Below are 14,482 nucleotides of genomic sequence, written 5' to 3'. Positions count from 1 at the left end.
ATCATATTATGTTAATAATTATTATGCTAATGAAAGACATGCTCTTACATTCTTCTTACACTTTTATCACCACTGTTGGTTTTTAATCCTTGACATTTTCATTTTCTAGCCCAAAATTACTTCCCCTCTGTTAGAAAATACATTCAAGAGCATATCCTTGCTCTGGAAACAAGGCATGAAGGTGATTTATTACTAGAGCTTTGCTTCTTTTGAGGTGAGGGGTAGGAATTCTCACAAAGACAATTCTTACTTCCTTGTGGCTTTATTTGCAGTAATTTCATCTCTTGTAACCTGCTCAAGACTCAGTTAAAAATGAGAATGAATCCTCTCCACAAATGTGGACACATTTAAACGTCCTCCACATAACAATTCAGCAAGACCAGATTCTGTTGGGTGCTGGGGGAACTGTACGATTCTGAAACTGAAATTGGAAGACATGATCTCACAGAGGCTCGGTTTTGGTAAATATCACATTCCTAAAGGACCCACTTTCAATTTGGCACTCATTATCACTTTTTATCATAAATGATCAGCGAACAATGGGCACGATGCTATTCTTCTGAGGAACATCCTTTTTGGTTCTCCAGACTCCACAAAATGACCGAATCTCTTAAACACAAAACTATTTCTGAACCATTACAAAAATCACAGAATGGTTTGGGTTGGAAGCGGCCCTAAAACTCATCTCATTTAGCCCCCTGCCACGGCAGGGACACCTCCCACTGTCCCAGGCTGCTCCAAGCCCTGTCCAGCCTGGCCTTGGGCACTGCCAGGGATCCAGGGGCAGCCACAGCTGCTCTGGGCACCTGTGCCAGGGCCTGCCCAGCCTCGAAGTATCGCCGTGCTGCCCGGGATCGGGGCTGGGATCGGGGATCGGGGATCGGGATCGGGGCCGGGATCGGGATCGGGATCTGGATCAGGTTCAGGGATCGGGGCCGGGATCGGGATGAGGATCGGGGCCGGGATCAGGGCCAGGATGAGGGACCGGGGATCGGGATCGGGGCCAGGATCGGGGATCAGGATCAGGGATCGGGAATCGAGATGGGGATCGGGATCGGGGCCGGGATCGGGATCGGGATCTGGGTCAGGTTCAGGGATCGGGGCCGGGATCGGGATGAGGATCGGGGCCGGGATCAGGGCCAGGATGAGGGACCGGGGATCGGGATCGGGGCCAGGATCGGGGATCAGGATCAGGGATCGGGAATCGAGATGGGGATCGGGATCGGGGCCGGGATCGGGGATCGGGATCGGGATCAGGGCCAGGATCAGGGACCGGGGATCGGGGATCAGGATCAGGGCCAGGATCAGGGACCGGGGATCGGGGATCAGGATCAGGGCCAGGATCAGGGATCGGGAATTGAGATGGGGATCGGGATCAGGGATCGGGGCCGGGATCGGGGATCGGGAATCGAGATGGGGATCGGGATCGGGGATCGGGATCAGGGCCAGGATCGGGGATCAGGATCAGGGCCAGGTCCCGCCCTCTGTCCGTCCCCTCTGTCCGGCCCCTCTGTCCCGCCCCGGCCATGGCGGCGCTGCTGTGGCGGCTCTGCAACCTCCTCATGGCCGCCTTCTTCGGGCTGGCGGCCGCCGTGCAGGTGAGGCCGGGGCTCCCCTCCCGTCCCCTCCGCTCCCCTCCCGCGGAGCGCGGCCCCGGCCGGGCCGGTGTCTCAGTGCGCGCCTCCCGCTGCAGGTGAACGACCCCGACGCGGGGCTGTGGACGGTGAGTACGGGCCGCCCTTCCCCTTCCCCTTTCCCATCCCCTTCCCCTTTCCCATCCCCATCCCCATCTCCTGCCCGGGGGTCCCGGCGGCCCCAGCCCCGCTCCGCTAACGCCCGTCCGATCCGGGGCCGCCGGAGGAAACGTGCCGGCTCCCAGCTGAAGAGCGGGCAGCCGCCGGGAAAGCGATGTCTCTACTGCAGCGACGGCTGGAATCCGCCCGTGCTTCCAGGATCTGCCTTATTTCACCCCAGATCTGCACCTGCCCTTGCAGAGCATCGCTTGCCTGTGCAGAGCACCCCGAGCTGCTCCCGCTCCTCCCGCCCCGCTGTGCCCGTGGCCCTGGGCTTGCCTTGGCTGTCCAGCCGGAGCAGCCTCCTGCTGCTCAGCCGGGCCTCCGGGGGAACGGGGAGCGAGCCCCGCTCCGGTCCCGTCCTGCCTCGGGCACTGAGCAGCCCCTGGCCCCGGCGCTGGGCAGGGCGCTGCGGGTGATGGGGACAGTTTGTGTGCGACGGGAGCTGCTGGCTGGGCAGGGGCTGCCCTGCGTGCCCTGGGGTGTGTGAGCCCCTCGGACAGCGGCACCAAAGGGGACAAAACGCCCCAGTGCGGGTGGAGGGTTTGGGGAGCCCAGGGCTGGGCAGGAGCCTGTCCCGTCAGGGTCAGGATTCAGGGAAGGAGCTCTGCAGTGCTTGGTCAGACAGCCAGCATTCTGGAAGCCAGGAGCAGAGGAACAAGGGCTGGCTCAGGGCTGATGGCCCAGGATTTTGGGTGCTGATGGTGAAGGTGAGCACTAGCAGTGCCAGGGCATGCCGGAGGGCGAGGGACTGGGATCTGCTCTGTACCTCTGAAAAACTGTGTGAAGGGGAGAAGTGCTGCTGTGGCTGGGCATTTCTGCTTCCTGAGCTTGCTAAGTTTTGCTGCCAAGTAGATTTATGTCATTAACAGGTTGTCTACTTAGTGCCAGCTGCCCTGACACTGCTTGTCAGCATCAACCCTTCAATAACAGGTATGACACTGGTGTGCAAAACAGTTTCTGCTCATATTTTGCCCTCAGAAGGTTGTTGTCTTGCCTTTTTTTTTTTTTTTAATTGAGCCACAGATTAAAATCAGGCTGTGTAGAAACACATCCTACAACCTTCTGAGGGCAAAAAGCTGCAGGACCTATTTCTACAGAAGCTGGTCATTGTTTTAGTGCTGGTGGCTGGACAGACTGCAGGTGAGGAGAGGAGTCCAGCAGAAATCCCAGCTGCTGGGATGGGCCTGCCTTTGCACCCCAATTCCAGCTTAAAGCCTTCTGGAGCAGAAGCTTGGGAGCATGCTCTGAACCCAGCTCTGTGTTGACCTTAGCAATTGACTTTGTTTCGTTGCTGTAAATCTGTTTTTGTTTATCTACCTCGTGCAAAAGCAGCTGAGCTTTGCACAGTCCCATGAAAGTGCTAAAGGTCTTTTTCAGTGCCAGGTATTGCAGCTGCCCCACAGAGCCCTGGACAGCAATAGGAACATTCAAAGGCTGTGTTTCCAAGGGTGTGTGTTGTGGGGGCTAACAGCAGTTCAGAGGATCATTCAGATCAGATTTGTTTCAAGCCTTCAGAACACAGTTAAGATTTTTGTATTTTAATTCAGCAGAAATAATTTTAAATAAAGCCATTTTATATACACAAAGTGACTGTATCTGTTCTGGATGAATACTTATGCTGAATAAACTAAAATCACACTTGAAAAAACAAAACCTTCAGGAGTGCATGGTATTGTCACAAATGACACCATTGCAGTCTCTTGGCATTCTGGCCACCTTAAGCATATAAAGTGGCAGCATTCCTAAGTTCAGAACTCATGAGGCTTGTGGTTTTGAATATTTCAGGAGAGGTTTTGGCTGGTCAATAGAATCTGTATGTTAAACTCATAGTTAGGGTTTCCCTTGTGCCCAGATCTGTGGAAAATAAAGATTATAATAGCACAACTTCTCTAAAACTGCAGGTTTATGTAAATTCACCAAGGGGTATTTGCCATTCAGGTCTGTGGAAGACCCAGATGGGTTTACTTCATTCTTCATGATAGTGGCTGACAGTTGATTTTTTCCCCAGACAATGGCGTTTGGAGGAGCCTCTGTGACCTTCATTCTGCTGGCTGTGTTGTTGGGACCATTGCCTTGGCTTGCTCTTTGTTTGCTTATGCTCAAGGAAACATTTTTCATGAAGAGGAAGGCAGGTAAGCAGTGGGTTTTATTTGCCCCTGCCCAAATCCAGCTCACCAGGCCATCTCCTCCTGGTGTCACCTTCCAAAACTTTATGTCCTGGGCTGTTGCAGTGAGAGCTGTTGGTCCAGAGGAATCAGACCAAAGAGGAGGGACCATAATGCTCCAAACTCCTTGGACACAGGGAAGGGAGCAGTCATTGCCTCCCTGATTGTGGCAGGCAGTTGGATTTACTTGTCTGGCTTTCAGGACACAAGCACAGTGAAACAGCTTTGTTCTCTTTTTCTGGAGCTGTGGGAGTGGTAATCAGTGTTTTTAAAAACTCTGGAGGTGATACCAAATTCTTTCAAATCTGGCATGGGCTGCTGAGTCCTCCAAGGTAATGAGGACAAGGGAGAATTTCTCACCTGGACGTTCAGGTGTGTAAAAGTAGGTGCTTGCAGAGTACTGAGGTGAAGCCCTGGCAGCTACTTCTGTACCTAATCACAGTATGGAAAACTGGGATGTTGCTTTGCTCTGTTTCAGTGAGAGAAACGTGTCTGCTTTGCCTGTGTTAATTAGAGAAATGTAAATCCAGCAGTAGAACAAAACGTGGAGGCAGGAATTTCTGCAGCTGTTTAGCTAACATGTCATTTTGTACATTTGTAGTGTGAAACAAAGTTACACTTTGTAAATACCTTTATAATTATAATCCTAGTAAAATATATTGAACTTCTCCAAAGGAGCAGCCACTACTGTTTTGGAGGCAAAATTTGTATTGTATTTTCTGATCTGTTTTTTGTTTGGTTTTTTAGAGAATTGTTTGGTCTGGTGATTATTGCAATATGGATGAGTCTTTGTCGCAGTTCAGCAAAGTAAGTTTTATTTTCTCTTTTTTTATAATCCATTCCAATGTTCACATTTAGTGACTAGCTCCTTGAAAACACACAGTTGATTTTGGCAGCTTGTTTTGCTGTTTTTGTCACCCTCTGAACTTTCCAGATGCCCAAGCAGTAGCAGCTGGTGCTACAGCCTGGAGGATCTTGCACAGATAAAAGTTGGGGCAGGGAGGAATGTAAGGCTACATGAAGCACTTTTTCTGGTCCCCTGCCATAATAGGGACATTTTCCCTTTGCTTAAGGTGCATTTTTAAATTCCAGCTAGTTTCTGCAGCCTGAGTTGTCAGAAAATTCTTTGTGCCTCTCCAGTATTAGTGCTACATCCATAGGAGCCCCATTAAAGTGGCCAAAGGCTCTCTGCTCTTTCCAGCTGCAGGCAGATGTGACTGCTATGTGGTGGCTGTGGCAGTGGCCAGGGACATCCTGGGCTGTCCCATCATGGTGTGGCCAGCAGGATGAGGACAGTGCCTGTCCCCTGTGCTGGCACTGCTGAGGCACCTCCAGTCCTGGGGCCAGATTTGGGGAAGGGTCTGGAGCACCAGGAGTCACCAGGGGAGCTGGAGTGGCTCAGTCTGGAGAAAAGGAGGATCAGAGGGGACCTTGTCACTCTACAGCTCACTCACAGGAGGGTGCTGCCAGGTGGGGGTCAGGCTCTGCTTCCAGGGAACAGTGACAGGACCAGAGGAAACAGCCTCAAGCTGGGAGGTTGAGATTAGATCCTAGGGAAAATTGCTTCCCTGAAAGGGAGGTCAGGCATTGGCACAGGCTGCCCAGGGAGGTGGTGGAGTCACCATTCCTTGGAAGTGTTAAAAAAAAAGCACTGGATGTGGCACTGAACCGTTGGGTTTAGTGGGTGTGATGGTAAGCAGTCCAAGGTTGGACCTGATGATCATGGAGGTCTTTTCCAGCCTTAAAGATTCACTGATTTGAAGCAGCTCTGTTGGATTTGTTCTTACAGGAGTCCCCTGGGAGGAGCTCGTTTGGTTGCTGCAGTTGTTGTTGCCCTCTTCCCCTTTGCTTCATGGCTGTATATTTATGTGAACAAAGACATGCGAGAGTCTTGGCCAACACACTGCAAAACCGTGATGTAACTGGGTGGGAGAAAGTCTGCAGTAACTATTACAGTAACTATGCTGACCTTTTTTGCCTTTGGTTTTGGTACTTAATGAAAGGTGACTGCCAGTTTGATAGGAGACAAGAATACCTGGCTGCTTCCAGCAGTGCCAGCTGAGATTTGGTAAAATGTTGAACACTGTGAAATCTGAGTGGGGTATTTTTCTGTGGAAACTGTTCACCTTGCTGCTTCTTACATTTTCCAAGCACCATTGATCTAATGTCTGTTCTGATGGTATATTCAAGATATCACTATATCTCTGGATCACTCTCCAATCACCTGATAGTTTGGGAAATCTAAAATCTACCCTTCCGTAATATAAGGGACAAATAAAGCAAACACTGTTTTAATAAATGACTATTTACAGCCATAGAACTGTCAAAAATGTGCCTGGATAATCCATTTCAGACTTCTTGGAAAACTGAGCAGTCTGTATTTCTGTCCTGTGCTAAAATCATATGTAGAATATATCTGAAAAAAATATTTTTGCTATTATCTTTAACTGAAAGTCACTGGTTTTACTGAGTAATAAACACTATTTTTTATAAGAAAACTTAATGAAAGCCTCTGTATCTTTTATTTTCTGGGAGATGCACATTCAAGCCTGTCACCAGCAGATGTGGGCACTGTCACAACTCTGCTGCTCACCTAATTTTTCTTGGAAAGCAGGACCCACACAGTAGCCCTGCAGCAGCAAGCATGTCCCACTATTCATCCTGGAGAAGGAAGGTGGATGCACTGGACTCAGGAGCTGGCTGGGACAGAGCCAGGACAGCTCCAGGTGTAACACACAACACCTTTACTTACATGGGTGTCAGAGCTCACTCTCAGCCCTGCTGCAGGTGATCCCAGCTGTGCACACACAGCACAGCCTGAGCATCTGCAGCATTCCATGGTACAGCACAGATGGTCTCCTTAGGCTCAGCCTTCTCTGAGGATTACTTTAGTCTTTTAAAGCAAAGTTGGAAGACTGATTTAGGCTACAGGCTGGATATATTCTGCCAAACATGAGACCCTACCGTAATGTTCACAGAAAATAAATAAATAGAGATGTGGCTGGGCAGGTACAACTCTGCATGCTTTATTGCTCACTGAGAGAACAGCATTAGGGCTTTTTTTGAGCAATATTCTTTATATGTTTTGCATCTTTTCACAGCAGCAATCCAGTCTGGACTGGGTGTTTGAAATGAACATTCTCCATTCCAGTATATTTCTTTAAATTACTGGCCTTCTCTATTCTCCAAAAAGAAGTCAGGTGCTCTCTTACAGAAACACAATTTCTAAAATTCTGTATCCAAGAGAAAAACGCCTGAGCTAAAGCAATAAGGATCAGCCACGCACAGCTTTCTAAAAGCAAACAGCTGAATCTCCTACATTTTTGTCCAAGTCCTTCCTGAAGAAGAACAATCGATATTTGCCCGGTATTTCAGAACTGCATAACTCTGTCAGGAATTCTGCCCCTTCCCTTTAGTACCATTTTATCTTCATAGACATGAACAGTTCCGAAAGCGTTGCTGTCGGGGGGCGTCTCGATGAGCCCCTCCAGGGTGAGGTGATGAACTCCGTGAGAGTCCAGGCAGTAGGCGCCGTCGTGCAGGTGCCCAGCGAGGACACAGACCACACACCCGTGTGCGTGTATCACTGACAGGGCAGCCTCGTAATTCCAGGCCAGGCAAACCCCGTTGGAAGCACAGGGATGGATGGGCACGTGGGCTGCAGTCCAGAGGGAAAGAAATAAAGAGAGTTAAACTGTAATGAAGCTCTTCATTGCTGGGAACTTGGGTGCTCATCCCACTGAGTACAGAAAGCTCACCCCCAGACTGAGGTGTGGTTGCTGTTCTGCTCTTTCAAGGGTTCCATCTGTACCTCACCAGACCAACTGCATGTTTTCTACAGCTAACATACATGGGCTAGCTAATTTTTTTTTTTCCATGGGAGTTGTGCTGGTTTTGCATCAATTGATATTTGGCGAGGAGGGAAGAAGCCACCTACAGAAATGAGTGAGAGGAGCTGCTGAGAGCTGCCTCTGTACACCATCAAGTACAGGGGTTGGAACTAGATTAGCTTTAAGCGCCCTTCCAACACAAACCATTCTGATTCTCTATTTATCCCCCTCCATATCTACCTACCCATAACTATAACTTTTTCCTGGTTTTCATCAGAGAACTTGAGGACTCCATCAAACCAGTCCAGCTGGGCTTGGCTAAATCCTCCATTAAATGCTACAAAATAAGGTTCTTTGAGCCCTGCAATGAAAAAGACGGTTAGGCACAAATGCATACACCAACCACGGCTCCTCTATTTGCCATAAGTAAATCTGCTGACGGTTGGTTTACTCTCAGAACATTTGGGTTTCTTTTTTTTTTTTTTGCATTTCCTGGAGCAGAACTCCAGCCCCCTTGCACGAAGAAGATTATCCGTTAGTGTTTTCGGGAGTTTTGGTCACACTACCCGAACAGGGTTGGGTTTCCCCCCGGCATGGGGCAGGGCGGGCAGGACTCGGTGCTCTGCACCAGCCGCCCGCCCGGTCCTGCGGGGCACAGAGCAGGGCACAGCGGCAGCACCAGGCGTACGGGGGAGCATCTCCTGTGCCCGCACTGACGGCAGGGAGCGGCCAGCAATGCTTGAGCCCCCGGCATCCCGCTGTCAGCACCGGGAGCTCCGGACAGCGCAGCTTCGGCCGCCCGCGCCCCTGCCAAGCCGGAGGTACCTTCGGGGCTGTTGAGATCCTCGTTGGGGTTCTTCTCCCGCAGCAGCCGCAGGGATTCCTGGTAGCGGGGGCTGCCGGGGTCCGTGCCCAGGGTGCTCGCGTCGTAGCTGTCGAGCACGACCAGGCGGAGCCGCGGGGCCGGGCTGCAGTGATACGCGTGGCACTCCCTGTCCGGGGGCCCGTCCGAGCCCCCCGCGGGCCGGCTGTACAGCCCGGTGTGCACCAGCCGGGCCCGGCTGAAGTTGTAGAGCTCGTGGTTGCCCCACGCGTGGTGCACCGGCACCGAGAGCTGCCCCAGGACCTCCAGCACCTGCTGCAAGGCGCTCTCGGCCTCGCCGCGCCGGGCGTTCTGCCCGTCGATGCTGTCGCCCAGCTGCAGCACCAAGTCTATCGGCGGGCTCTCGCCCGCCCACTCCCGCACCGCCTCCCGCAGCAAGCGCAGGCTGTGCCGGTAGTAGCGCCGCCGGCAGCCGCCGAAATTGTACCCGTCCTCCGCGTCCGCGAACTGGATGTCAGCGACGACCCCGAAGGCGAGGCGCGGCGCACCCTGCATGGCGGCCTCGGGCGGGCCGGAAGGGGCGGCGCGGCCGGCGGGAACATGGCGGGAGCGGCGGGGCTGTGGCGGCTGAGGGCGAGCCCGGGATTGTGGCCGCTGCCGGGCCCGGCCGTGCGGGGCTGGGCGGTGCTGCCCGCACCCCGCAGCCGCCCGCTGTCGCAGCTACCGCCGGGCCGCGGGCCGCGGGCGGGCGCGCAGAGACGGGTGAGTGAGGGAGGGACGGAGGGAGCGCGGGCCGGGCCGGGCCGCTCCGTGCCCCGAGCAGTCACCAAGCCCTTGTCCCCCGCAGCTCGTGTCGTGGCGGTCGCTGGCGGCCACCGTGGTGCTGGGCGGGGGGCTGCTGGCCGGCATGAAGCTGATGAAGCGGCACAAGGAGGAGAGTGAGTGCGGGGTGCGGGAGGAGCGCCGGCGGTGTTGTATTGCGCTGTTTGCCTTTTGTGAGATCGTGTGGGCTGCGGTCCATAGCTAGCCGGATGGGACCCGAACAGCCCGTCCAGGCACGCATTCTGAGACCGGGGATGTCGCGTTTCGTATTCAGATGAAGCGTTTGTCGTGTTTAAATGATGTGGGTTTTGCGCTCAGATGTATTTTACCTGCCTGGGCATCGTCCCTGTACCGCTTTCCACACGGCCGCTTCGTGCCTGTGTTTACGGAAGTGCCGCAGAAAACTTTCAAAAATGTAAAGCAATTCAAGGTTCAACGTTTTAAAGTTCTTAGGGTGGAATAGTTGTGTTTGGCAGCACGCTGTGCCAGCCTGTGCAGTGCACACACGGAGCTGGGTGTTGTGGGTTCATTGGGTTCCTGCTGTGCAGCCCGTGAGCTTTGCCCTCTCTTGCAGCAGCTGCCCACACATTTCCTTTTAATGCATTTACAGTTGAAAACAGAGCTATTGCAGCTTTTAGGGTGTGTTCAGTTTTCAACAGATGCTGGTTTCGCTGTGTCACAGCAGGCCAGATGTCTTTATTTTTTCCCTTTTGAAACAAAAATACAGTCAGGTAACAGTGAAAGATAATATCGTGTTTCAAAGGAATTTAGTGATAGATTTGATTTTGTCCAAAAGGAGCGCTTTCTGGAAGGCATGTGCACGTTGGGTGTCTGCACGACAGGCGTTGGTGGATCTTGCCACGACCCTGAGCAGTGTCTGACTCGGCTTGCCTGGGAAGCATTGTGCCTTGTGGCATGGGTGTGTTTGATTCCCACTTGTGTTTTGTAGAACTGGAGAAGGAACGAAACCGAGGCATTGGGAAGCCGCTGCTGGGAGGGCCCTTCTCCCTCGTCAGCCATGAGGGACAGCCCAGGACCAGCAAGGACTACATCGGCCAGTGGGTGCTGATCTACTTTGGCTTCACTCACTGCCCTGACATCTGTCCTGATGAGCTGGAGAAAATGATTGCAGTGGTAGATGAAATTGGTATGGCAATTCAGGGTCTGGGAGCACAGAGCATTGCATCTCATGGCACGTGCTTCCTTCAGAAATTACATAAATAAAACAGCACAACATGGTCTAGTCACTTGGGGTGGGCTTGGGTTGATGTTACATGGCTATGAGCTTGTTTGAAGGAAGATGAGAGGTGATATCTGGTTTTCTAAAATAAATAATAACCATTAATATCACAGATCGAATTCCATCTTTGCCTAATCTGACCCCACTCTTCATCACCATCGATCCTGAGAGGGACAACCAAGAAGCCATTGCCAGATATGTTAAAGGTATTCCTGCTTTCTTCCTCCGTGTCTCATAGCATGTAGTACAGAGCACTAAAATGGAGCCTCTTGAAGGGATTCTTTTCACCAAAATGTGTAAATGTCTTCTTTCTGTCTAGAATTTTCTCCGAAGCTGGTGGGATTGACTGGTAGCAAGGCACAGATTGACCAAGTGGCTAAAGCATACCGTGTGTACTACAGTGAAGGGCCCAAGGATGAGGACAACGATTACATAGTGAGTAAAAGCAGCCTTTGCCTACTAAAGACTGGATAAGAGCAGCATGAACATTTTAAAACTGGCTGTTGATCTTTACTGAAGTCCCGTGTATGTTCACCTGTCAGAACCACAATGCCCTCCTACAAGCTCAGCACCTTACCAAAGTGTGTTCTAAACAAGCCCAGAAATGCAGACAGCAGCACAGGAACTTGCAAGCCTGGCAATAGTTGAATTTCTTTCTGATCTGTAACATAGTTGACTGGCTCTTTTCCTGTGTGCTCCAAAGCTGCTGTGATTTCTCATTTCTAATGCAGCTGAACTCCGAGCACGGCTGTATTTCAGTCCTGAGCAATCATGGCTTCCAGACCCAGAACTCTGTGTCTTTGCTGAGAAAGATATTGTCACGGTTAGGTGCAGACAGCACTTGCAGCGTCATTTAAATAAATTTGCAGTGGAGTTAATTTTGATACAAATCCAGTTGGAATATCCGGGATGTGCTTGGGTGAGGCTGCTGCAGTGCGCCGGCAGGGGGCGCCCCTGTCCCGCATGTCCCTGTATCCCACTGCTGATCCCGATCCCAATCCCGCATGTCCCTGTATCCCACTGCTGATCCTGATCCCAATCCCCATCCCACATTTCCCTGTACCCCACTGCCAGTCCCAATCCAATCCCACATTTCCCTGTATCCCACTGCCAGTCCTAATCCAATCCAATCCCACATTTCCCTGTATCCCACTGCCAGTTCCAATCCAATACCACATTTCCCTGTATCCCACTGCCAGTCCCAATCCAATCCAATCCCGCATGTCCCTGTATCCCACTGCTGATCCCGATCCCAATCCCGCATGTCTGGGTATCCTACTGCTGCTCCCGATCCCAATCCCCATCCCACATTTCCCTGTATCCCACTGCCAGTTCCAATCCAATCCCACATTTCCTGTATCCGACTGCCCGTACCAATCCAATCCAATCCCACATTTCCCTGTATCCCACTGCCAGTTCCAATCCAATCCCACATTTCCTGTATCCCACTGCCAGTTCCAATCCAATCCCACATTTCCCTGTGTCCCACTGCCAGTCCCAATCCAATCCCATATTTCCTGTTTCCCACTGCCAGTTCCAATCCAATCCCACATTTCCCTGTATCCCACTGCCAGTTCCAATCCAATCCCACATTTCCTGTATCCCACTGCCAGTTCCAATCCAATCCCACATTTCCTGTTTCCCAGTGCCAGTCCCAATCCAATCCCACATTTCCCTGTATCCCACTGCCAGTCCCAATCCAATCCCACATTTCCCTGTATCCTACTGCCAGTCCCAATCCAATCCAATCCCACATTTCCCTGTATCCTACTGCCAGTCCCAATCCAATCCAATCCCACATTTCCCTGTATCCTACTGCCAGTCCCAATCCAATCCAATCCCACATTTCCCTGTATCCTACTGCCAGTCCCAATCCCTGTATCCCCCTGCTCATCCCGATCCCAATCCCGCATGTCCCTGTATCCCACTGCCAGTCCTAATCCAATCCCACATTTCCCTGTATCCTACTGCCAGTCCCAATCCAATCCAATCCCACATTTCCCTGTATCCCACTGCCAGTCCCAATCCAATCCCACATTCCCTGTATCCCACTGCCAGTCCCGATCCCGATCCCGCATTTCCCGTCTGAGCTGTGGTTCTGTGGTGTTGTGGTCCCTGACCAAGCCACGCTGTGCTCTCCTGCAGGTGGATCACACAATAATTATGTACCTCCTCGGCCCCGATGGTGACTTTGTGGACTACTATGGCCAGAATAAGAAGAGTGCTGAGATTTCGTCTTCTATTGCTGCACACATGAGAAAATACAGATCCTAAAACAGAAGGTCCTCAAAGATTGCTGTGACTGTCACCTGGGGGTTTGGCTGTGATTGGACACTGGAGTTAAAGCAGAAGCACACAAGTGTAACATCCTGTCAAGCAGGTCTCCTTTCTTCCAAATAAGAGAGGTTATCCATGTTTCTGCAAATTCCCATTACCAAAAATCTCTACAGAGCCTTTCCCATGGATATCATTTCCAACAAGATCTCGGGTACAGAATAAAATTTGAGACTTCTCTGAAACATTGCTGGGAGCAAAGGATGGAAAGCACTTTTCACTTGGGAAGAACGTGTGTGTTGCTGGGAAAATATTGCTGGTAAAAAAAAAAATTGCTGGTCTGTCAAGACATCAGCAAGGACAACAGTCACTGCAGGAAGATTACTTGATGCAAAGCCATTACTGGATGGGGCCATGGCGTTCTCAGAGGAGCTCTGCCCTCTGGTTTCTCTGCACTGTTTTGCCTTCTAGGAGAGGCAGTTGCACTATTAGAAGCAGGAGAGCCTTAAAAATTCTTCTTTATCTAGGTTAAGAAGGTGAAGAGCACTGAAAGCACCAGCTGCTTCCACGCATGGGACCAGCCCTGTAGCAAGCCTGATCATTTCATCTGAATGCAGAAATGAGATGTAATTTTTTGGTGATTTTTCCAGGTGAACACTGTTCACTTATAAGGAAAAGAGAATTGGGATGCAAATAGGTTTTTCTTCTGGTGCAAATGATGGTGTGTGTAGTTGCTCTGCTTGTGCTGGGGGAAGTGGTCCCTGTATCCCACGTCCCAATCCAATCCAATCCCACATTTCCCTGTATCCCACTGCCAGTCCCAATCCAATCCCACATTTCCTGTATCCCACTGCCAGTCCCAATCCAATCCCACATTCCCTGTATCCCACTGCCAGTCCCGATCCCGATCCCGCATTTCCCGTCTGAGCTGTGGTTCTGTGGTGTTGTGGTCCCTGACCAAGCCACGCTGTGCTCTCCTGCAGGTGGATCACACAATAATTATGTACCTCCTCGGCCCCGATGGTGACTTTGTGGACTACTATGGCCAGAATAAGAAGAGTGCTGAGATTTCGTCTTCTATTGCTGCACACATGAGAAAATACAGATCCTAAAACAGAAGGTCCTCAAAGATTGCTGTGACTGTCACCTGGGGGTTTGGCTGTGATTGGACACTGGAGTTAAAGCAGAAGCACACAAGTGTAACATCCTGTCAAGCAGGTCTCCTTTCTTCCAAATAAGAGAGGTTATCCATGTTTCTGCAAATTCCCATTACCAAAAATCTCTACAGAGCCTTTCCCATGGATATCATTTCCAACAAGATCTCGGGTACAGAATAAAATTTGAGACTTCTCTGAAACATTGCTGGGAGCAAAGGATGGAAAGCACTTTTCACTTGGGAAGAACGTGTGTGTTGCTGGGAAAATATTGCTGGTAAAAAAAAAAATTGCTGGTCTGTCAAGACATCAGCAAGGACAACAGTCACTGCAGGAAGATTACTTGATGCAAAGCCATTACTGGATGGGGCCATGGCG

The 14,482-nt window shown here is 51.2% G+C and overlaps 3 protein-coding genes across 6 annotated transcripts; 2 read left to right on the top strand and 1 right to left on the bottom strand.

Moving 5' to 3' along the window:
- Positions 1-1,513: 1,513 nt before the first annotated feature.
- On the top strand, positions 1,514-6,457 carry TMEM220 (transmembrane protein 220). Of its 3 annotated transcripts, none has more exons than XM_041427360.1 (6): positions 1,514-1,598; positions 1,694-1,723; positions 2,666-2,726; positions 3,805-3,928; positions 4,709-4,768; positions 5,751-6,024. In XM_041427360.1, exons 1-6 carry the CDS (start codon positions 1,527-1,529, stop codon positions 5,881-5,883), a joined length of 480 nt encoding a protein of 159 aa, XP_041283294.1. In that variant the 5' UTR covers positions 1,514-1,526; the 3' UTR covers positions 5,884-6,024. The 3 variants fall into 3 exon arrangements, with proteins under 3 accessions (XP_041283294.1, XP_041283293.1, XP_041283296.1); XM_041427359.1 differs by lacking the exon at positions 5,751-6,024 and adding an exon at positions 4,896-5,741; XM_041427362.1 differs by lacking the exons at positions 2,666-2,726; positions 3,805-3,928 and having other exon boundaries at positions 5,751-6,457.
- A 42-nt stretch (positions 6,458-6,499) lies between these two features.
- Positions 6,500-9,208, bottom strand: ADPRM (ADP-ribose/CDP-alcohol diphosphatase, manganese dependent). Its single transcript, XM_041427358.1, has 3 exons — positions 8,617-9,208; positions 8,036-8,152; positions 6,500-7,619 (listed from the first exon to the last, which is right to left on the bottom strand). Exons 1-3 carry the CDS (start codon positions 9,167-9,169, stop codon positions 7,333-7,335), a joined length of 957 nt encoding a protein of 318 aa, XP_041283292.1. The 5' UTR covers positions 9,170-9,208; the 3' UTR covers positions 6,500-7,332.
- Positions 9,209-9,214: 6 nt separating this feature from the next.
- Positions 9,215-13,195, top strand: LOC121348140 (protein SCO1 homolog, mitochondrial). 2 transcript variants are annotated; one of them, XM_041427355.1, is made up of 6 exons: positions 9,215-9,376; positions 9,462-9,552; positions 10,386-10,583; positions 10,790-10,882; positions 10,996-11,111; positions 12,822-13,195. In XM_041427355.1, exons 1-6 carry the CDS (start codon positions 9,215-9,217, stop codon positions 12,948-12,950), a joined length of 789 nt encoding a protein of 262 aa, XP_041283289.1. In that variant the 3' UTR covers positions 12,951-13,195. The 2 variants fall into 2 exon arrangements, with proteins under 2 accessions (XP_041283289.1, XP_041283291.1); XM_041427357.1 differs by lacking the exon at positions 12,822-13,195 and adding an exon at positions 11,408-11,597.
- Positions 13,196-14,482: the final 1,287 nt, after the last annotated feature.

Source organism: Onychostruthus taczanowskii, unplaced genomic scaffold, assembly GCF_017590055.1.
Source record: "Onychostruthus taczanowskii isolate IOZ18803 unplaced genomic scaffold, ASM1759005v1 scaffold99, whole genome shotgun sequence".
Classification (NCBI taxonomy): Eukaryota; Metazoa; Chordata; class Aves; order Passeriformes; family Passeridae; genus Onychostruthus; species Onychostruthus taczanowskii.
The sequence above is the reverse complement of the archived record's forward strand: the minus strand, read 5'-3'. Positions and strand labels throughout refer to the sequence as shown.